Source organism: Chiloscyllium punctatum, chromosome 39, assembly GCF_047496795.1.
Source record: "Chiloscyllium punctatum isolate Juve2018m chromosome 39, sChiPun1.3, whole genome shotgun sequence".
NCBI classification, from domain to species: Eukaryota; Metazoa; Chordata; class Chondrichthyes; order Orectolobiformes; family Hemiscylliidae; genus Chiloscyllium; species Chiloscyllium punctatum.
In genome coordinates, this window is record NC_092777.1 from 37,752,381 (window position 1) to 37,776,217 (window position 23,837).

A 23,837-nucleotide genomic window follows, 5' to 3' on the forward strand; every position below is an offset into this window, starting at 1 on the left:
GTGTAACTGAGTCTTCAGACATTATTCTGGACTCAGAGTCTAATTCCCAACTGTCAAATGGCTTTGGACATTTTAAGAGCTTAAAGGCATTATTATAAATGCAATTTGTTGTACAATGGTTCTTCACCTCAGTTCATTAGATACCATTTGGTAGATTTGTTGCCACCATCCTCTTTCCTGGCAAGAATCTATGGGGTTGGTCTAGTGGGGGAGAGAAAAATTGCACGGCAGTTGAATGAGAAGAGACTCTTGCCATAAACATGATGTATTTTGTTGCATGATAGGAACTAGGTACAAGTTACATTGTACAGTATACAACATACAGTGGTAGAGTGGCTCAGTGGTTAGCACTGCTGCCTCACAGTGCCTGGGACCCAGTTTCATTTCCAGCCCTGGGCAACTGTCTATGTGAAGTTTGCATATTCTCCCTGCATCTGTGTGGGTTTCCTCCAGGTGTTCCAGATTCCTCCAACAGTCCAAGGAGTGCAGGTTTGGTGGATTGACTGTGCTAAGTTGCCTACAGTGTCTAAGAATGTGTAGGCCAGGTGGATTAGACATGGGAAATGCAGGCTTACATGGAAAGAGCAAGGTTGTGGCTCTGGATAGCATACTCTTCAGAGTGACAGTGTGGGCTCGAGGGCTGAATGGCCTGCTTCCACACTGTAGGGATTGGTGTGACAGATGTCATTACAAGACTGTGAGGGAGACCTTGATGTTAAGTCTTTCTCTGCTACAATCCAAAGCTGTTCCCTCCCCACCCGAGTGCATGTGACATTGTCACATTGGTCATGGTAAAAACACATTAACCTTTTTGGGCCCTTATACCCTAATAAAACATAACACGTGATTGTTTGTAATGAAATGTTTTATTGATACAAAAAGGGAAATAAGAAATTCTCCTCTTTATGAATTACCAGCATGAAACACTTTGCAAGCATCTTTAGTACGAACTATAGGCAATGTAAATCTTTCCTTTATGGTCTCAGCAATGTACCTGAATCATAATGTCAGACAAGGATCTACAGTGGAGTTTTCAGCTTCAAATTAATTGCTATTTCTCTAGTGAGCTTAAGCAAAGCCGTACAACACTTACTGTATTTTAAAAATATCACTGTATTGGTTAGATTGCAGAGCTCATGCTGAATTATTGAAGGTAATTCATTCATAGAAACCCTACAGTATGGAACCAGGCCCTTTGTACCAACAAGTCCACACAGACTCTCCAAAGCATATCCCACCCGAACCTATTCCCCATTACTGTACATTTTCCCCAACTAATGCACCTAACCTACACGTCCCTGAACACTGGGCAATTTAGCATGGCCAATTCATCTTTGGATTGTGGGAGGAAGCGGGAGCATCCAGAAAGGACCCACGCAGACATGAAGAGAATGTGCAAACTCCACACAAACAGTCGCCGGAGGGTGGAATCAAACCCAGGTCCCTGGTGCTGTGAGGGAGCAGTGCTGACCATTGAGCCATCGTGCCGCCCCAATGCAAACAAGGACAAACAAGAAAGAGGTATACCAGAGCCTGTTGCTACTCGGGTGTTCTGCGCTGCAATTCTTTTTATTTTTCTACATCTGCGAGACAGAATGGGGGATGTGGGGCTTCATGGTGTCTCATTTTATTGGGAGGAAGATACAAGTTGTTAAGAGCAGAATTACTTCCAAGCTCCATTGGAAGCAGTGTCCTCTCTGGACACTCATGTAGCTGGGTAATATGAGCCCATGCAATCCTTTAGCAAAATGTGTGTTTCACTTCAAGTCTCAAATGTTAGGAAAGGAGGCGGGGAATACTAACCAGAACCAGGTCATGAAAGAGACATCTTGCATTTCTACAACACCTCGGCATGACCTTAAAATGTTGCAAAGTGTCTTACAGCCAATGATGTACTTCTGAAGTCTAGTCATTGCTGTAATATGGAAAACCTAGCAGCCAGTTTGTGCACTGCAAGTTCTCACAACCAGTAATGATTGGATAATCTGGTTCAGGTTGGTTAAAGAATAAATATTGGCCAGGGCACTGGGGGTGATCTCCAAACTCTCCTTTGAAATAGTGGTCATGGGTCCAAAGGACAAATTACACAAACCAGCCTCAGACTGCCAAATATAGCATTGAAGTATTCACTCCTCTACAATATCAAACCATCCATAGTTTCTGGAAGGAGGTAACCTACATGGTGCAAACTGTCAAGGTACCACACACGGTGCAAAGCCCTGAAGATCGGTTGACAGTAAATAAAAAAAATATACTGCAACATCTACAAAACAAAATATGTTGTGAGGCATTCAAGCTACATGTTGCAGTTTGAAGCCTAGAGCAACTTTAGTTACTAAACATCATTTAGCATGCATTCAGTCAGACTAACCACCCCAATGCCTGTCCTAAACAGCAAAGCACAACAAATGTTGCTTGGTGCTTTCAAAATAAAAGGTAAATTTAAAGGTGCTTGTGTTTTGAATTCCTGTGGCTGCAAGTTGATGTGGGGGCCATAGTTGGGTAATCAGAGCCATTAGCATCACCCTTCAGAATGAAACCTCTTTTGTCAATTAGATTCGATAACTGATGTAGTCCCACACCAGAGAAAAATATACTGCATTATCAAATTCAATGGGAATGAATTAACCATTTCAGAATTTGAACCATCATTGCAATAGCTATCCAAATGAGAAGGCAATATGCAATTGTTTCATTGATTGCTTGAAATTGACTCATTTTGAACTTGTTTTTGCTGCACATCACATAATGAACTATATTAATAATAATTGGGTTAGCTATTGTGAATCCCTGTACATTGTGGCACCTATTAAACTTTTCATTAGTGTTTCAAGTAGAATTGTAACTTTTCTAAGATAATTGGCTCTACTTCAATGAGCCAGTGATAGTACAGTGGCAACTTGCATACCATTTTCTGCCATAATTTAGACTGTAAATCCATCATGACCATATAAAATAGGTGGGAGAAAGCGAGCACTGCAGATGCTGGATATCAGAGTCGAGAATGTGGTGCTGGAAAAACACAGCTGGTCAGGCAGCATCTGAGGAGCAGCAGAATTGACATTTCAAGCATAAGCTCTTTATTAGCAGTGGTGTCAAGCATTGGTAACTGTTACAGAACATGTGGAACCTGAACGACTTGTCTGTCCCAATCAACAAGTTTGCAGGAATTTTGTAACTCTGCTGATTCTGTTCTTCAAAAAAATATTTCTCTGTGGGCAGTCATCCATCTATCTTTCCACTTCCTGCTTGAGTGTCCGGTGTCTCCATCCCAAAACCACAATTCCAAGGGAGACTGTGGGTTTTACTTTCAGAATTTCCATACCATTTGTGGTGGTGGGAGAACAGAAATAGCAATAAAGTAGGCAGACTAGGTGCTGTAGGGACGTGACACTCAGCCATAAGTGGAGTAGACTCAACAGTAGTTTTTAAAATAGTGTTTATACAACTAAAGAAGTTTTTATAGGTTGTAACATTCTGGTGATGGCTTGATGAAAAAGAAACCTTAGTCAGAATTAGCTTTGGTGCAGACTTGGTGGGCTGAAAGGCCTGTTCCTGTGCTATATTATATTGTATTGTACTGTAGAAGAGCAGTTTTTCACTTGAAGTTGCAAGTTTCTGCTTTATTCTCCTTAGCTCCATCCTGACATTATAGGTATTCTAGCACCAGTACAACAATATAGTATAGTATATATTTGGAAAGATAGTTGGACACAAAGGGATAATATCATCATTGTGAGGCTATAAATGGCAAAGAACAATGCAATGTAAGAATAACTAACTGGAGAAAAGCTAACTTTAATGACATAAGAATAGAACTGAACTGACTAAATTTGAGTCAAGGATTAACAGGATAAGTGGAAGCTGAACATATGGCTAACTTCAAAGAAGAGAAAATCTTGACACAGACAAAGAATATTTCCTCAAAAGAGAAATGAAAACAACAGAATCAGAGTTTCCTGATAACAAAGGAGTTACAAATTAAGATAAAGAAGAAAAGGTGGGTCTATGTCAGAAAATGAAATTGAGAATGAGGCTGAATATAAAAAATTCAAAGGGAAAATGAAAGAAACAAATAAGAGAAACAAAGAGGAAGCATGAAGAGATACCACAAGTATTATAAAATGGGAATCAAATGTCTTCTAAAGGTATATAAAGTAAAAAAGGGAGGGCGAGTGTTGATTAGGGACCAAAAAGGAATTTACATGTGGAAGCAGAGGGCTTAAGCTGAGGTATGAAATGAATACTGTACTTTGTTTATGCTTTTATCAAGGAAGAAGATACTGCCAAACCCCTGTGCTGGAGAAAGTAATTCAGAGGCAGAAAGTATATACAATTGATGTTGAGGATGTATTAATTAGGCTACCTGTCTTAACATTGATAAGATACCAGGACCAGATGAGTTACAACAAAGGAAACTGAAAGATATGACATTAGAAATTTGTGAACTTATTGGCTATAACTTAGCAATCTTCATTAAACTCAGGAGTAGTGCCAAATGACTGGAGAATTACAAACATTATACCGTTATTCAAAAATGTCACAAATATAAACCAAGTAACTCTAGGCCAATCAGTTTGATTGTGATAGTGGGGAAACTTCAAGAAACAATAATTCCTGACAAATTTAATAGATGGACAAATGTAAGTTGATTAAGGAAAACCAACATGAATTACTTAAGGGAAAATCATGTTTAATTCATTTGCTGATCTAAACGAAAATTGATGAGGTCCATGCAATTCATGTGGTGTGTATGGACTTTCAAAATGTATTTGATGCACTAAGCAAACTTATAGCTTTTCTTGATATACATCAGTGACATAGACTTTAGTCTGATGGGCACAATTTTGAAATTCATGGATAATATAAAACTTGGGATCATCTTAAGTTATGAGACGGATAGTATACAGCTTTCAAAGGACATAAATAATTTGGTTGAATGGGTTGACAGATGGCTCAATGTCGAAAAAAATGAGGTGATTCATTTTAAAAAAGCGTGAGGCAATAAAAAAATAATGGGAACAACTTCAATGGGGGCAAAGTACAGGGGGAGCCAAGTGTATCTGTCCATAAGTCATGAAAGGTGCAGGACAAATTGAGAAAGCATTGAATAAAACTTACAATAACTTAGGCTTTGATAGTGGAGGCATAGAGTAAAAGAGCAAAACATTATGGTGAACTTGTATGATCAAAGTTTGGGAGAAGATTTGTAGCTCGGGTACTCGTTGTTGTGGTTCTGTTCTCCGAGCTGGGAATTTGTGTTGCAGACGTTTCATCCCCTGTCTAGGTGACATCCTCAGTGCTTGGGAGCCTCCTGTGAAGTGCTTCTGTGATGTTTCCTCTGGCATATATAGTGATCTGTATCTACCGCTTCCGGTTGTCAGTTCCAGCTGTCCGCTGCAGTGGCCGGTATATTGGGTCCAGGTCGATGTGCTTATTGATTGAATCTGTGGATGAGTGCCATGCCTCTAGGAATTCCCTGGCTGTTCTCTGTTTGGCTTGTCCTATAATAGTAGTGTTGTCCCAGTCGAACTCATGTTGCTTGTCATCTGAGTGTGTGGCTACTAAGGATAACTGGTCATGTCGTTTCGTGGCTAGTTGGTGTTCATGGATGCAGACCGTTAGCTGGCTTCCTGTTTGTCCTATGTAGTGTTTTGTGCAGTCCTTGCATGGGATTTTGTACACTACATAGCCAGAGAAACAATAGCCAACCTGCTGGACATACAGAACAGACAACAAGACGGGGAACCTATTAACAAAGACGGCATACTCAAACCTGCACCAATCAACCACACTGCCCCGTGGCCCAACATTTCAACTCCCCCTCCCACTCTGCCGAGGACATGGAGGTCCTGGGCCTCCTTCACCGCCGCTCCCTCACCACCAGACGCCTGGAGGAAGAACGCCTCATCTTCCGCCTCGGAACACTTCAACCCCAGGGCATCAATGTGGACTTCAACAGTTTCCTCATTTCCCCTTCCCCCACCTCACCCTAGTTCTAAACATCCAGCTCAGTAACTGTCCCCTTGACTTGTCCGGACTTGTCCTACTTGCCTATCTTCTTTTCCACCTATCCACTCCACCCTCTCTTCCTTGACCTATCACCTTCATCCCCTCCCCCACTCACCCATTGTACTCTATGCTACTTTCTCCCCACCCCCACCCTCCTCTAGCTTATCTCTCCACGCTTCAGGCTCACTGCCTTTATTCCTGATGAAGGGCTTTTGCCCGAAACGTTGATTTCGAAGATACTTGGATGCTGCCTGAACTGCTGTGCTCTTCCAGCACCACTAATCCAGAATCTGGTTTCCAGCATCTGCAGTCATTGTTTTTACCTGGGCTGCAATTCTGCCACCCGACGTTAACCGAGGTCCCCAACAACTTCCTGAGGCAATAACCAACTACATGAGATTTACAACCTGTAAACCCTGTCAAGCAAATGTTGACAAGCTAGAAACAAGTTTTTTTTTTCTACAGCTATATTCTATTCCCTTATTTTCCTTATTTTCATGCAGGAGGTGAGAGGTTCTATTGAGAAATCCATTTCCTCAGTGCAAAATTTAGATGTTATTCAATCCTAGCTATCCTGCCAGGAGAACTTTTCAATAAAGCTCTATAGCACAAAGTAGCTAAAATCATAGTCATGAAAAATGTATAGTAAGTGCAGGAAGTTCACCAAAAGATATTCTCCACAATGCAGCATCTATATTAGAGATAATAGTCAGCAACTAATGTCATAATTTATACAAGGAGTATAATAATAAGAGACACTTTTCAAATTTTGTTGAAACATAATATCTTTAGAGCTGCAATGTTGTTAGAGAATCCCTATAAACATGAAAAACAAGGAGCATATTTCATAGTCTCATAGAATTTTATAGTAGAGAAGGAGGCCATTCGATCCATCGTATCTGTACTGGCTCCTGAAGGAGCTACCGAGTTCGTCCCACTCTCCAGCCTTATCTCCATAACCCTCTAACTTCATCACTTTCAAATATATATAGCTCTCTTTTGAAATCTCCTATAGGATCCTCATCTGCCACTCTCCCAGGCAGTGCATTTGAAATCCTAACAACACTCTGAATAAAGAAGTTTCTCCTCATCTCATTCCAAGCTGTCTTGCTGACAATCTTGAAATTATGATCCTTAGTCACTGACATACTTAGTGGAAACAAAATATCCCCTTTACCCTGTCAAAATGGTTCATAATTCTGAAAATCTCAATAAGGTCACCTCTTAACCTTCTCTACTCCAACCTCTACAATCTTCCCATGTATCTAAAATCCTTCATTCCTGGTATAATTCTAGAAAGTCTCCTTTGAACTCTCGACACAACTTTAATATCTTCTCTAAATAAGGTGCCCAGAATTGAACACAAGGCTCCAAAAGTGGTCTGACGATTGATTTCTGGAGGTGTAGCATCACTTTCTACCTTTTATACTCTGGTGCCTCTACTTATAAACCTAAGGATCCTAAAAGCCTTTCTTAACAATTTCAACAACATTTTAAAGATATTTACACGGAAAAAGTCATTAATGAAATGATACAATGTACAATTTTTTAAAACGTTGTAAAAAGTGATCCGAGCCTTTTTATTGCTATCAAAATGAGTCTGATTCATCATGGTCAGGAACAATAGACAATAGACAATAGACAATAGATGCAGGAGTAGGCCATTCTGCCCTTCGAGCCTGCACCGCCATTCAATATGATCATGGCTGATCATTCCTAATTAGTATCATGCAACATGCAACTTTAATGAGCCACACACAGCTCCTGACACAGGTCAAGTTTTAAACTCTGATTTATGAAATTGTAGTGTTTGACAAGGTTGGGTTAGGGTCTCAATTTGGCTAAGCCCATTCAGCTCCAGTTATCCGTAAAGGGTGAGCAGTTAACTACTTGGCAACTTTTAGAAATTGGAATGCGTGAGGAGCCATTTCTTAGTTCAGAGTTCCACCTTAAAATTGCTTGAAAGTGGCAGTAATTCAAACCAAAATCCAGTCCTATCTATCCAATAAAGTAAAATGATTGTTATTTTAATTTATCAGTTGTTAAATCCATATCATGTGAAATATCCACCTTGCTATCTGTGTGGGTCATAAATCATTCTTAAACTGGGTCAAAGCATTTATTCTTCTGATGGAACCCTAAACATAACAAACTCTACACGAAACACAATCATGATGTGGAGAGGGGAGGCAAAGTCAATCAGGTGTACCCACTGAATAATATCTTCATGAAACAATAAATGTACTCCTCCAGATTATGAGTATTTCTGTATATATTGACTAAGATTGATGGGACAAGCATAAGTGAAACATAACAGTTTAAGATGTGAAGGCAGATATATTTGAAAACATTAGCAGAACCTGAAACCTGTAGCAAAAAAACGTTCTTGCAAATGAATTGTTGGCTCTCTAGAGAGGACGGAAATTATTACACTGTTATTTAGATGTCAGCTTGTGATATCAGACAATCTGTCTTGTGTTTATTATTGATGTCTGCAGCAAGACAAAACTGGCACAGAAAGAAAAATCATCTCATCTGACAAAATAATGGGGCTGAATCTTACTCCTTTTTCTATTTCTATAATAAACTATGTGGGAATTTTTCAAATTTCCTGAGCTGGACTCAGCTTTCAATGCAACTGACACTGTTGTGGTGCAAGCAGTGGTGGGTTTATTTAAAAATGGAATATTCCATCATCAGACAATAGAACTATTGACAGGGGTATGACATGAAAACAACAGAGGTTGGTGCTCAAGTTAATTGATACTTCAGGCAGAGAACACTTAAAGCTAGGAATGAAATAGGAAGGGGTGTGACCAAGAAAGCCTAGGGTGAAATGGCTTTTAATCCAAAAATCCATTAGTGGTGGAGAGTGTAGATTGAGAATCAGAAATTGTATGAGGAGGAAAGAACTTGAAGATTATGGGGTGGTGGGTACAGCAGAGGCCATGGGAAGAAAGTCAAGAGTTTTAGAGATCATCACTGGCACATAGAAGGGGTGATCTGAAGACAACGTATTCAACTTGAAACATGTGTAGACTACAAAACCCAGTTCTGGAGCAGTACTCGTTTCAGCGCTATGGAAGCTGGCCTGTGAAAATGAAATGGCAGGAGGTCTACTCTTCATGTTCTCAGGCCAGACTGTGCCAGCCACCATCTTTGGAATCTCAGATGTGCACATGTTCCTTGCATTCTTGAAGGCAGCAGGTTGGACTGCAGCAGTATAAGAAAGTAGCTCATCATCATTTTCTCAAGGGTGACTAAGGATAGGAAGTGAATGTTGGCTCAGCCAGCGATGCTTATGTCTCACAAGATATTTTTTTTAATTGCCAGATTGTGACCTTATTGAGAATTCCCTGCTGATTTGGCATCTGACCTGCCTTTTTGGATCTTGTAGGTTCTGTTAAGATCTTCTTCTTCTAACACTCACACATATGAAGAACCCTTACCATTAGTATTATTTTTAAAAATCTTTATTCAGCTTCAGATGAGGAGTTTTTCACTTTTGTTTCAATAGAGCAAATGGAAGTATTGTGTGCTGTGTAGCTCTTTGGTTGGAGTGGTGTGTCCTGAAAGGTTCTGAGCAGAAAACCTACTGTTAGCCATTGGGACTACAATTGCAATTCCTCTCAGGCTGCAATATGACATGAAGATGGAGTACGGGTAAATAGAAGAAAATCACCATGGCCAGCAATTTCTAAGTCAGCAAAATCTTCCAGGCAAGAGATAACAATATTTCCAATGTGCAACTGGGTCATCACAAAGCCCCATACACAAGGAAAGATGTATGACCAAACCATCGGCAGCTTGTACCTCAAGCCAGATGATCTGCCGAGAATGAAATTGATTTCAAGAAGTTACATAGACATAAATGTACCATGTTGTGGTTCTGTTCGCCGAGCTGGGAATTTGTGTTGCAGACGTTTCGTCCCCTGTCTAGGTGACATCCTCAGTGCTTGAGAAGCTCCTGTCAAGCACTTCTGTGATCTTTCCTCCGGCATTTATAGTGGTTTGTCTCTGCTGCTTCTGGTTGTCAGTTCCAGCTGTCTGTTGCACATCGACCTGGACCCAATATACCGACCACGAAACGTCTGCAACACAAATTCCCAGCTCGGCGAACAGAACCACAACAACGAGCACCCGAGCTACAAATCTTCTCACAGAAATGTACCATCTTCCTAGATGATTTCCACAATATCGGTTTCACTGATTAATTCGAATCCTTTGCAGGAGGTGCCATGTCTGTCTGCTCCTCTTCACCAACCACTGATTTTCTGCTCCTCCCCCTTGTTATTTGTTTCCTCATCCTGCAAGAGAGACTAAGGAATGATACTGAATGTTTTGCTTAGTGTTTGGGTTATATACATGGCCTGGTTGAAGACCTGCAATAACATGAAGGCTTTGAGCTATGGATGTGAAGTTTGCTGCAATGGTAAAGTGGGTGAGGTTGTGGTGGAACATTTGGAGGTTGCAGCTGTTGAGAATGTCAGAGATTGTTTTTGGGTGAATGATGGAGATGTTACTATGCTCAATATATGCCAGGCTGGTGCATGAAATCACCCCCAAAATCACACTGAAAAATTCAAATGGCAGAGGAACAGGGTGACAAATCAAAGAAGGGCTGTTCACTCCCTTTCCTAGTAGAATTGGTCAGGAGTTCATCTTCAAATCACTGACTATTTCTTTCTTGTGCTTGCTACTGATAGGGTCACTGGTGAACTTTTCAGCAACCAAAGCAAGAGAAAAAAGCCTCCTACTGGAAGAAACACCAAGCCAAAAGGGAAGTAATTTGTTGGGGGAGCCTTTGACTGGGAGCAAGGAAAGGGCTGAACTACTTTCTGCTGAGGCTTCCTTTGGCTGAGGCTGTTGGGGGGGGGGAGGCAGTTGCTCTTTTGCTGGATTCAGACCTTCTGTCCAACAGGTCCAAGGTGTGGGTGTCAGTATCTGCCGGGGGAATGAATGAAAGGAGGAAATTGGAAAAATAAGGCCTCTAGTGTTCAGGGAAGGAAGTGGTGACAGGAGAGAGGGTGTGTCTAAGTAAAATGGCAGAAAAGGAGTTGCAGGGGAAGGTGAGAGGAGAGTACAAAGGGTTGAGGGGAAAGGAAGCTGGAAAGCAGGGAGAGTGAGACTGAGACTGCTAATGGGCGAGAAGGAGGTTGCAAAGAAAAGAACAGTTTTACACTTGTCAACAAAGAATTCCCAGCCAACTGAACTCCAGGAAAACTTGTAAGGTAATGAATTCCTTGCAGATAAATGTACAATCACTAACTTGAGGCTGCAAATGCTCCGGAGTTACATATAGTCAAAAATATCTAATGGATGTATTTATAATAACAGTGTCAATGTTAAATATAATTCTGGGATTAATATCTGAGATATAGGAAAAAGATAGTAACTGCCTTATTAGGAAACCCCAGCATGCACATACACAATGAAAACACATGACTGTGACCTCACTATTCTGCAAGAAGTGTTTATCATAATTGCTTTTCACACGTAGAAGTGTAAGCCAGTTATTTTGAAAATAAAATGTTTTGTTATTAAGTGATACCTGATGTCTTGCCCCAAAACAAACACTAAGTTGTCTAGGAAATTAATGCTTCCTGTAGGTTGTGGGTTTGTATTTATTGGATTTATTGATATTCATTGAGGACTTTGGAAAATTCTTCTAATTCTGCTTCTGTCAAAATATACTGTCTGTTAATACAAATCCAAATGTATTATTACTACGGTGACTGCAGCATCTAATAAATGAGCAATTGAGAATGAAAAAGGAACACCTGAAATTGAAATATTAACTCTTGAGAAAGTCTCAGGAAGAGTCCTTGAAAGAAAAATATTTTGACCCTTGGCTGTGATGCTTTGTTGCAGTGTGTAAGGTTGAAGGTGCAGTTGGTATGATATGACATTTCAAGACTCTTTACCGATCTTGACCATTGTGTCAGATTGTTGCAATCACTGTAAACAAATCCTCAGAGTAAGAATCCTTTCATTGACCTCCATGATTATTTCCTCCAATTCCTCAATATGCTTGTCTGATGGGCCTCCTGTCCCACTATGGAAGTTGGGATTGCCACCATCTTTCCATCTCCTAGACTCTGGAGCTGCTTTGAAAATATCATAGAGTTTTCTCTCCTTCCCTCACTATGGCCTGCTATTCTATTTCTCAGATGTCAAAAGAACAAGAACAAAGAAAATTTACAGCACAGGAACAGGCTCTTCGGCCCTCCAAGCTTGAGCTGGTCCAAATCCACTGTCTAGAGCTGTCGCCCAATTCCTAAGCATCTGTATTCCTCTGCTCCCCACCTACTCATGCATCTGTCCAGACACATCTTAAATGAGTCTATCGTGCCTGCCTCTACTACCTCTGCTGGCAATGCGTTCCAGGCACCTACCACCCTCTGTGTAAAGTACTTGCCACATGTGTCCCCCTTGAACTTCTCACCTCTCACCTTGAAAGCATGACCTCTCATTATTGAATCCTCACCCTGGGAAAAAGCTTATCTCTATCTACCCTGTCTATACTTTTCATGATTTTGTAGACCTCAATCAGGTCCCCACTCAATCTCCTTTTTTCTAATAAAACCAATCCTAACCTACTCAATCTCTCTTAATAGCTAGCACCTTCCATACCAGACAACATCCTCGTAAACCTTCTCTACACCCTCTCCAAAGCGTCCACATCTTATTGGTAATGTGGTGACCAGAACTGTACACAGTATTCTAAATGCAGCTGAACCAATGTCTTTACAATTTTAACATGACCTGCCAGTTCTTATACTCAATACCCCATCCGATGAAAGTGAGCATATCATATGGCTTCTTGACTACTCTATCCACCTGTGCAGCAACCTTCAGGGTATAATGGATCTGAACTCCTAGATCTCTCTGCTCATCAACTTTTCCCAAGGCTCTTCCATTTGCTATGTAATTTGCTCTAGAATTAGACTTCCCAAAATGCATCACCTCACATTTGCATGGATTGAACTCCATCTGACACTTCTCCGCCCAACTCTCCAACTTATCTATAGTCTCCTGTATTCTTTGACAGTCCCCTATGCTTTCTGCTATTCCACCAATCTTCGTGTTATCTACAAACTTGCTGATCATACCAACAGTGCCCTCTTTCAGAGCATTTACGTATATCACAAGCAACAGTGGTCCCAGCACTGATCCCTGTGGAACACCACTGGTCATCTTTCTCCATTTCGACAAACTCCCTTCCCCTACTCTCTGTCTCCTGATGCTCAACCAGTTCTTTATCCACCTAGCTAGAACATCCTGCACACCATGTGACTTCACTTTCTCCGTGTGGAACCTTATCAAACGCTTTACTAAAGTCCAGGTATATGACATCTACAGCCCTTCCTTCATCTATCAATTTGATCACTTCCTCAAAGAACTCTATTAAGTTGGTAAGGCACGATCTCCCCACACAAAACCATGTTACCTATCATTGTAATACACAGTGATCATGTCATACACGGGCAGTGTTTCACAGCCACTCCAAATCCTGACTGCAATCAGGTTACATCCCCTTTTAAATAGGTGCTTTAAAAAGTGTGGGCTAGTTTTAATAATGCTGGTCTTGCACAAACCTTGTGTCCCCTGCATCCAGTTAGCAATGTCTTTTAGGACAGAGTTACACAGCATAACCATGAAGTTGAGCATTCAGCATTGAGTTTGTGTGCTGCTTGTCTCATTTCCACTGGGAGTGGGGTTATTTTTGCATTGCAATTTGTGCACCCACTAATTTTCCAGTCTAAATTTGGAAGCACACAACTTCATTAAAGTACTTCAGCTGGAGGCCCACCTCCAGAGAGCAAGTTTAGTTTCTTGTCTCACCGTCCCAAATCCCTTAAAATTATTATTGGATATATCGGAAATGGGTATCCCTTTTCATTTTTTTTATTATGAAGTACATGACCTCCAACAAATACAGCCATCTTCCCCTTTTTCATCACAGGGCAATCAGGAACCCAAAGGGATATATTCAAGCTTAAAATCTAATAAGTGCAGTGCCAAAATTTCTAATGTATGCTCCCAATGGAAGCTAGGAAATTTAACATGTACTTTTCAAGCAATACTGAAGTGTGGATTATAACTAGACAATATTGTATATGTGTTGCATTGAATAATTCAGGTAATTATTCTTGACCTTTTGTCTCACATGGAAGTTAAGGAGAAATGTCATCTTTTTCATTGTAAATGATTATGAGATTCAGTTGGTTGTATGTTTTGTCATATTAGATTGTAAAGAACAAAATAACACTGGTAACTGTTTATACATATCAATGCATTAACATAAGTTTGCTCAACTGACTTCAACATTTCCTATTATTGTATATATTAGATTAAAACCAAGTTCACTGACAGAATATCGAAAGGTTGATTTTGAATTTCAGACCAGTATGAATTGTGACTTCCATGGCTCCTGACAACTGATGATCAGTGTTCGTGGAAGGTGGTTAAAAAAGATTGTTTAATCCATTGCATCTCATTTGATATCCCAAGGGGAAGCCATATCATTGAATACAATCAGACATTTGAATATATGTTTGATAGGCAGTTCTTCTTGAATTTCAAACTTGCATATTTAAATGTCCTTTGTCCTGATCTATTTTGAAAAGTATTTTCAATTGTGGTAATTCCATTAGCACTCCCATCTGAAATGAAGACGATAGATCAAATACTTTCTGATCAGCAGCAAACTACCAAATAAAATTCCAGAGCAGTTATTGTGGATTAGAACAACAGATGGAATTATTTTGTTTCTTTCTTTCTGTAATGTTAGATATAGTTACTCTGCATCTGCTGCCTGTATTTTCTTCTGATTAACTATCATTTTCTGTTTAATAAATATGTTTGTCAGTTACTAGCCATGATGACTGTCAAGTGAAGATTCTATTATATTGTCATTGAGGATGATCACATCAGAGTTTAAGATACAGGAACAAGATCCCTGTTTTTCTTTTGGTTGTGTTTGTTGCCACTGCAATGGCAGTGCGTGCACTCATTGTTTATGTAGTCACAGTGCCTATGGCACTCACTGCTGCAAGGTGCCTGTATCAAAGAATAGCAGCAATAAAGCGAGTGTTTTTCAAATGTTTCAACTTGATCCAAATTCTGGGTTTGCGAGTTTGCTCACCATCCCATTCCCAACACTGTCATCCTCCAATTTATCACTGTGTTGCTTCACCATCTGTTATCACCAGGAGCAAGCCGGCAGGGCAGCAAGACTGAGAGAGGCAGTGAGGGTTTAAGGTTGTGGCAATCGCAGTGGTAGCAACAGGTTGGTGAGCAGGAACTGAACAGGGGAGCAGAGTACCAAGTGAGCAGGAGTAGTGGGACTCCAAGCAAAGCTCTAGGCGGTGTGCGGGTGACAATAGTCCTTGGATATAGACAATAGACAATAGACAATAGACAATAGATGCAGGAGTAGGCCATCAGCCCTTCGAGCCTGCACCGCCATTCAATATGATCATGGCTGATCATTCCCAATCAGTATCCTGTTCCAGCCTTATCTCCATAACCCTTGACTCCACTATCTTTAAGAGCTCTATCCAATTCTTTCTTAAATGAATCCAGAGACTGGGCCTCCACTGCCCTCTGGGGCAGAGCATTCCACACAGCCACCACTCTCTGGGTGAAGTAGTTTCTCCTCATCTCTGTCCTAAATGGTCTACCCCGTATTTTTAAGTTGCGTCCTCTGGTTCGGCACTCCCCCATCAGCGGAAATATGTTTCCTCCTGCCAGAGTGTCCAATCCTTTCATAATCATATACGTTTCAATCAGATTCCCTCTCAGTCTTCTAAACTCAAGGGTATACAAGCCCAGTCGCTTCAGTCTTTCCGTGTAAGGCAATCCTGCCATTCCAGGAATTGACCTCGTGAACCTACGCTGCACTCCCTCAATAGCCAGAATGTCTTTCCTCAAATTTGGAGACCAGAACTGCACATAGTACTCCAGGTGTGGTCTCACCAGGGCCCTGTACAGCTGCAGAAGCACCTCTTTGCTTCTATACTCAATTTGTCTTGTTATGAAAGCCAGCATGCTATTAGCCTTCTTCACGACCTGCTGTACCTGCATGCTTGCCTTCATTGACTGGTGTACAAGAACACCCAGATCTCTCTGAACAGCCCCTTTACCTATGAGTGACCATGCGCATGTATATACGTGTGGAGTTAGCTCCCTATCCCAGCTCCAGGCATACATCAATGGCGTCAGTGGTGCTAACTTTCTCTGCCAGTGTGATGGTAGGAGATGCACCATTTTTTCACAAGAACAAAAAATGTTATTTTCTTAAATAAACAGTGGAAGAGACTTCTCCATATTTGATTTTGTTTTGGGAATGTCACATTGGCAAGTGATTCCTCTAGACTACTCCGTACAAAATTACAATGATAACTTACTGTATATGATGTATTACGATAGTTTGGAGGGTACTGTAAAAATATTTATGTCTACAAACTTAAAATAAAAGAAGATGCTATTAGATAGTACAAGTCAAAGTTTATTTAACTTTTCAACATTTTAGCTGCTATGTGGAATATCTATGTATCCTTGTTTGTGACTTTAACAGTGAATGATTACAATAATGCCAGATAAACTGATAACAACACTGATTCTGTATTTTGCTTGGAATCCCATTTTCATTTTTCTAATTCAACAGTTTTAAAGTTCTGCACAGCTGTTTACTAACACAATGTGTCAATTTGTTTCTTGATAGCACATAGTCCTGACAACTCATTTATGGGTTTTGTTGCCGAGAAACTGAACAATACTGAGAAAGAGGCTATTCAATCAAACAAGGTCAACAATATGGCAGTTGTGTACGGAAAGGATGCTAATATGTGGAAGGTAGGAAGAACTTTATTTATGGTTACTATATTTCTCTACGATCCAAACTCTGACCATCGAAACTAAAAAGTGAGAGAAAATGCATGAAAAAATTATCAAAAAGAATGTTGGACTCAATTTGACAGCACTGTAAACTGTGCATGGATTAGCACATAATTAATCCAAGTCTGGTGACTGCTACACTAACAGCAAGTGAATTAAGTTTTGAAATGATTTCATTGTCCAAGTAGCAATAAGAATATTGTTGATGACTTGGATACCTGAGTAGAGTTAAGCACTGTTACAAATAGCCAATACATCTTGGAGAGGAGGCACATTTTGGTCTGTCCAGGTGCTGGGAGTGTTGCAGGAATAGAATCCAACTTTGAAAACACAAAAGAATGGCACAACTGTAGGATTCTGGTTTGCAATGTTATTTTCTGATTTTTACCTCATTTAAATCACTCCCAGATCCCTGGTTCAGGACAATGGAATTATTTAGGGAAAGGGAAATGAAGAGGCAATAGACAGGGATTTCAGGGCAAAAGAAACTGCATTTATTTAAAATACAAAGGTAATTACAATATAAAAAAATAGACAACACAATAAATTAAGGAAATTGACCCAATCAATACAGAGAGGAGCAGTAGTATTTTAAATATACAAGTAACAAAATAACCATGATAAGAATACTATCCTACTGACACACAGGAAACAACAGTGTTTAATTTCAGACTCTTTAATCAGAATTCCTACCCTTGGGCTTTCAATGCACTGTCACCACCCACCTTCCCGTCCCTGCTAACCATGTTGGAACTTTAGGGTCTCGGGATTTCATGCTCATTGATCAAAATGCGGCTTCGAAGTGCACCCGGTTGCTGAGGTTCTTGCTGTCAGATCTCTTGGTTCAGAACAGGCCTCCCGCCTCTCAGATGTCCTTTGTTCCGATGATGTTCTTGGTTCGGCTTCCTGATTCAGCTTCTCTGTTTGGCCTCTTGATTCAGCTTCTCTTGGGTCTTGCTTCAGAAGCTGCTTGTTGGGGGTGGAAGCCTGTGGGGAAGCTGTTCTTGCAGAAACTTGTTGTTGAAAAAGGCCACAGTCTCCAGGTCAGATCAGGGCTGCCAGTTTTGTTGACATTAGGCCCTGTTATCTCTGCTCAAATCTGTAGTTTTCATTGAGCTCTTGATGTTTTCTTCTGAAAAAGTTTTGAAAGTCCAGGACTCTGTCCAATATCCAGGGTTTTGTCCATATGTTTTATCATTTTTTCTTGAACTTACACCCACAGGAAAGATCAACTTTTGAGCTATCAGATACAACACTTGCTGTCTTGGTGGATGATGTAGAAAAGAAGAGAATAGCCTTGTATCTGTGGGAGAACAGGAGGCCCATCAGAACCACACTCAGAAACCAGTGAGATCGTTGTTGTGGAGGCAGAGTTCCTTAAAATTGGCAACGCACATGGCCAAGGTGTTGAAGAAGGCATAAGGCATGTTTGCTGTCATTGGCCAGAGCATGGAGTACAAGAGTTGGCAAACTATGTTGCAACTATATAAAACTTTGTTAGGTCACATTTGGAGTATTGTGTGCAGTTTTGGTTGCCACACTACCAGAAGGACATGGAAGCTTTGGAGAGAGTGCAGAGAAGGTTCCTCAGGATGTTGCCTGGTCTCGAGAACATTGGCTGTGAGGAAAGGTTAAAAAGGCTAGGATTGTTTTCACTGGAAGGATGGCGACTGAGAGGAGACCTGATGAGGTCTACAAAATTATGAGAGGCATCAATAGGGTGGATAATCAGAGGCTTTTTCCCCGGGGTTGAATTTTCAATTACAAGGGGGCACATTTTCAAGGTGACAGGGGGAAAGTTTAAGGGAGATGTGTGAGGGAAGTTTTTCATGCAGAGAGTACTAGGAGCCTGGAATGCACTGCCAGAAGAGGTGGTGGAAGCAGGCAAGTTGGCGACATTTAAGAGGCATCTAGATGGTTACACGAATAGGGAGGGAATAGAGGGATATGGACCGAATAAGGGAGAAGGTTTTTTTTTAGTTTAGTTAGGGCATGATGATCAGCACAGGCTTGGGGGGCTGAAAGGCCTGTTACTGTGCTATACCTCTCTTTGTTCCTTGTTTGTTCTAATTGCAGAAATCAACTGTCAAGCACTGGGATGTCGTGACACAAGAAGTTCAAGGGTTCACAGAAGTGGTCAGCATCAGTGAAAGCATCTTCAAATACCTAAAATGACAAGAGCACCATCAGTTTCAGCACAGTTCAATTCAGTACAGCCTCATCTTTCATGTACCAATCATTTCTGTAGTTGGGGCACATACTTGCCAACCATATGCTGTACTGTAGCCTTAAGCACTGAGCACAGCTATAAGCCTCACACTCATATTCCCTTACATGCTTGCACACACTGCCTATTATTCTCCTTTTGCAGCAACAAGTATCAAAACAGGCCCCAATGCAGTACTAGCCAATGTTGTCATTTCTTGCAGAATAGGGGAAAGCACAAATAGAGGCAGCAGGAAGGACCCGGTGGGCAGTGGAGGAACAAAGCAGTGATTACAAAGTTACCCGTGTAGTCATTGTCTCAAATATTGACACAGGGCGGATTTTTTTGCAGGGACTGAAAGGGTTTCCACCTTTGCAAAAATGGTGTCAGTGACCCAATTCCAGAAGAACCATCCCAAACCTGGCACCCATGAGGGTGGGAGCTGGTGGGCTTCTAGTTAGCTCATCTGTGATTTAGGAAGGGTGTTGCAAATATAGGTGTTGCTTTTAAGTGGATCCAATTTTTGTCAATGTAATGTTGTGGACCTTACTCTTGTCAGGAGGAGGATTTATGTTACCGGAGTTCTTTTGACAGGTAAGGGTGCCTTTCCGATAATTTTAGAGACACCTTTCAGAGAGGGAAGGTATCTTCTGGGAGGGGTTATGTACTTTTGACAATTATTAGAATTTTTTTAAATAGACACAATGGGCAGAATATTACAGTGGTCTGAGCAACGTAGGCTCTGATGAGATGTGTGGCAGAATCAAGCAACAAGACCGAAAAGGTCAATTTTGACATCTGGATCAACCACCATATTTTATGCATTTCACAAGTGGCACTGCTATAGTCTTGCTAGGGAACAGCAAGCTGCCAAAAAGCTTTCTGGTTGAGCTTTACCGTTTCCTAGCATATCCCATCCCAACTGCCAACTGATCCAGACTTTGTCAGATGTAGAGAACGTTTCCTTGCTCTTCCCCAACCTTGAAATTGTAATAATATTCAGAAACACCTCTAACATGTTGATTTCCCCTAACTAACCTTACTTTTTACTTATTCATGCCAGTACACTGGCACAGATTTTGAAGCCACAAAATAATGCTTATTGTGAAAGATTTTCACAAAACAACTATTATTTAATTGGTGGCCAGAACAAAGTGCTTTGAATGTTTCAACAATAAAAAGCCATTATCTCAGCTATTTCTACAATACTTTACAGCATCACGGAACTGGTTTCTTGAATGTGCTCTTGCACTGAGGAGACTGGCCCATCATGTAGAATCATAAAGTCATAGAGATATACAGCACAGAAACAGACCCTTCGGTCCAACTCATCCATGCTGACCAGATATCCTAAATTAATCTAGTCCTATTTGACCATATCCCTCTAAACCCTTCCAATTCATGTACCCATCCAAATGCCTTTTAAATGTTATAATTGTATCAGCCTCTACCACTTCCTCTGGCAGCTCATTCCATACACGCACCATTCTCTGCATGAAAACGTTGCCCCTTCGGTCCCTTCTAAATCTTTCTCCTCTTATCTTAAACCTATGCCCTCTAGTTCTGGACTCCTCCAACCCAGGGGAAAGACTTGTCTATTTACCCTATCCATGCCCTTCATCATGTTATAAACCTCTATAAGGTCACCCCTCAGCCTCTGACACTCCAGGGAAAACAGCTCCAACCTTTTCAGCCTCTCCCTATAGCGCAAACTCTTCAAACCTGGCAACATTCTTGTAAATCTTTTCTGAAGCCTTTCAAGTTTAACAACATCCTTCCGGGAGGAGGGAGACCAGAGTTGCACACAATATTCCAAAAGTGGCTTCACCAATATCCTGTACAGCCGCAACATGACCTCCCAACTCATGAACCCCAATACTCTGACCAATAAAGGAAAGCATACCAAACGCCTTCTTCACCACCCTAACTCCCTATGACTCCACTTTTAAAAAAGAATGAACCTGCTTCTGTCCAACAGAATTTATTGCCGTTAAGTTATTTCTCCTAGTTTTGCAAATGCCCGTCTCTTGTTGTCAAACCTAATAACTATTAAAAATGATGAATAAATCAGATTAATTTATCTGACATTAATTAATAGATATGTATTTTGTTCAATAGTTTTTCATAGCTTTTGAATTTATTTATTCTGCACAGATACAAATAATTTTTTTTTCAGATTTAATCATTCTTACTCAGTTAACAAGAATGCTTTCTTTATCTAAAGCTTGCTTGATCTTACTGTTTGATTTACTGTGATTCAAACAGAATTTAATTTTTAAAACTCAAAATAAATCTTGCTGAGCTATTTTCAGCTTGAAGATATTGCACTTCTTCATTGGGAATAGAAGAACCTGAGACAGTGGAGAGGTTACTTAGTCCCCTAGATCCTGGTCCTTCATTCAATTAAATCACAGATCTGTATTCTGACTTCATCTACCCTCCTAGGTCCTGTAAAACTAAATACCTTTGCATAATGAAAATATATTGGTCTCAGTTTTTACATTTTCAATTGGAGTAGTCTCGTTAGCTTTTTGGAAAAAGCATTTGAGATTTTCACTGTTCTTTGCGTGAAGAAGTCTTTCACAGTACAACTGCAGTTGTTCTCTTGTGCCACATGTCATTCATACAGCATTAAAAGCTGAACATTATTTTGGTTCATGTTTATGACTGCACCATCTGCATTGTCTACTCGGCTTGCCTTGGCTATCATGCAGATGGTGAACAGATTACATGTAGACTGCAGATTCTGTCTACCCATTAGTATTGTTTGATCTACTATGGCTTGTCTTACAGATTATCTTTTTGTATTGCAGCTTATTGGGGTATAGGCTAGCACAACCTGGGTTGCTCTGTCAGCAAGCTCTCTCTCCATGAAGTCACATTGATGTCTTTGGTCTCAATATCTACTTATGAAGTGATCAATTGTTTTTGTTGATAAATACCTAAAAGACTTTAATTCCAGACAATATATTCTGAGCTTCAATCATAAATGATTCTCTTGTCTTGACTGGATTTGATCTGGATTTTTCAGATGGTTTATGTATTCAGTCTGTAGACGCCTTCATTTCCTAAAACAATTTGAATTTTATTGATTTGTTTATCTGGTTCAGAAATTTTGAATTGGAAAAAACTTTGCATTGCCATGTTGTCAGAACAAAGTGAATTCAGATGTGGGATCTGTTGTCTTCCCCAAGCGAGTGTTGGAAATTTTGTGATCATTTTGCAGCATTTTACATGCTGACTGGAACTTAAAACCTGTACACACACCCCCAGTCCTGAAGAAGGGTTACATCCGAAATGGTGGCTTCTCCACCTCCTGATGCTGCCTGGCTTGCTGTGTTCTTCCAAACTCCTGCTTGTCTACATTCAAGTATCTTTCAGCACTTTTTATGTTAACTTCATGCCGAGTTGCAATAGCTTTGGCAGTCACAGCCTTACCTGATCAGAACGGTGCTTAATGCAGTGGTAGTGCTGTTGAGGTTAAGTGAAACAGTGAAAAGGTCTCAAAAAGGTTTATTGTAGCTGTTAGAAACTGTTACTGAGTAAATATTTCTTCTCAAGCTAGTCTGCAGATTTTACATTCGGCAGCAATTAACTCCCTGGTCTGAGAGTTCTGCTAAAATTGATGTTCAATCCAATCTCTGCTTTTAAGTTTGGCTCCTGAATAAATGTCATAGGAGATCAATTTTACTATTTAAGCTCTTCTAGATTTGAACAATGTTACAGGGACCCAATGCCAGGTGGTTGAAACAAGGTGTGATTCTAAAACAAAGTGCATGTAATAAATTCTGACAAACTACAAAATTATTACACATGCTGAGCCTTTTGATTCTTGATTTCCTTCTACACCTAGTTCTATATTCAGCTGGATATGGAATGATAGAAGCTTGTGTAGATTACAATCAAATCATCAAAATCATCCTGCCAATATAGATTCTGAGACATAAAGTCATAGAGTCAGTCCAACTTGTCTATACTGATCAGATATCCCAATCTGACCTTGTCCCATTTGCCAGTATTTGGTCCATATCCCTCTAAACCCTTCCTATTTATATACCCATCCAGACGCCTTTTACATGTTGCAATTGTACCAGCTTCCACCAACTTCCTCTGACAGCTCATTTCATACACACACCACCCACTGCATGAAAAAGTTATCACTCAGGTCCGTTTTAAATTTTTCCCCTCTCACCTTCTAGTTTTAGACTCCCCAGCCCTGGAAAAAAGGCCTTGGCTATTCACTCTATCCATGCCCCTCATGATTTTGTAAACCTCTATAAGGTCACCCCACAGCCCTCAATGCTCCAGGGAAAATGGCCCCAATCTATTCAGCTTCTCCCTATAACTCAAATACTCCAGTCCCAACATCCTTATAAATTGTTCCTGCACCCTCTCAAGTTTAACAACATCCTTCCTATAGAACGGTGACCAGAATTGTACACGGTATTCCAAAAGTAGGATCACAAATGTCCTGCACAGCCACAACATGACATCCCATCTCCTATATGTTCTGACCAATGAAGGTCAGGGACCCAAATGCTTTCTTCACCACGTAGTCTACCTGTGACTCCACTTTCAAGGAGCTTTGCACGCACACCTAGGTCTTTTTATTTGGCAACACTCCCTAAGTCCTGCCATGATTTGCCTTACTAAAATGCAGCATCCTGATACTGAAGGTATACCTAAAAATCAAAAATCTTTAGAAACCACCTATTGC

At 40.5% G+C, this 23,837-nt stretch overlaps 1 protein-coding gene across 3 annotated transcripts in view; it reads left to right on the top strand.

The window, feature by feature from the left end:
• LOC140463959 (alpha-1,6-mannosylglycoprotein 6-beta-N-acetylglucosaminyltransferase B-like) overlaps positions 1 to 23,837 on the top strand; it is an 864,396-nt gene that overhangs the window by 745,955 nt on the left and 94,604 nt on the right. For all 3 annotated transcript variants that reach the window (XM_072558468.1, XM_072558467.1, XM_072558466.1), the window contains one exon: positions 16,742 to 16,872. In XM_072558468.1, coding sequence (XP_072414569.1) covers positions 16,742 to 16,872 — 131 coding nt within the window. The remainder of the gene's footprint in view (positions 1 to 16,741; positions 16,873 to 23,837) is intronic.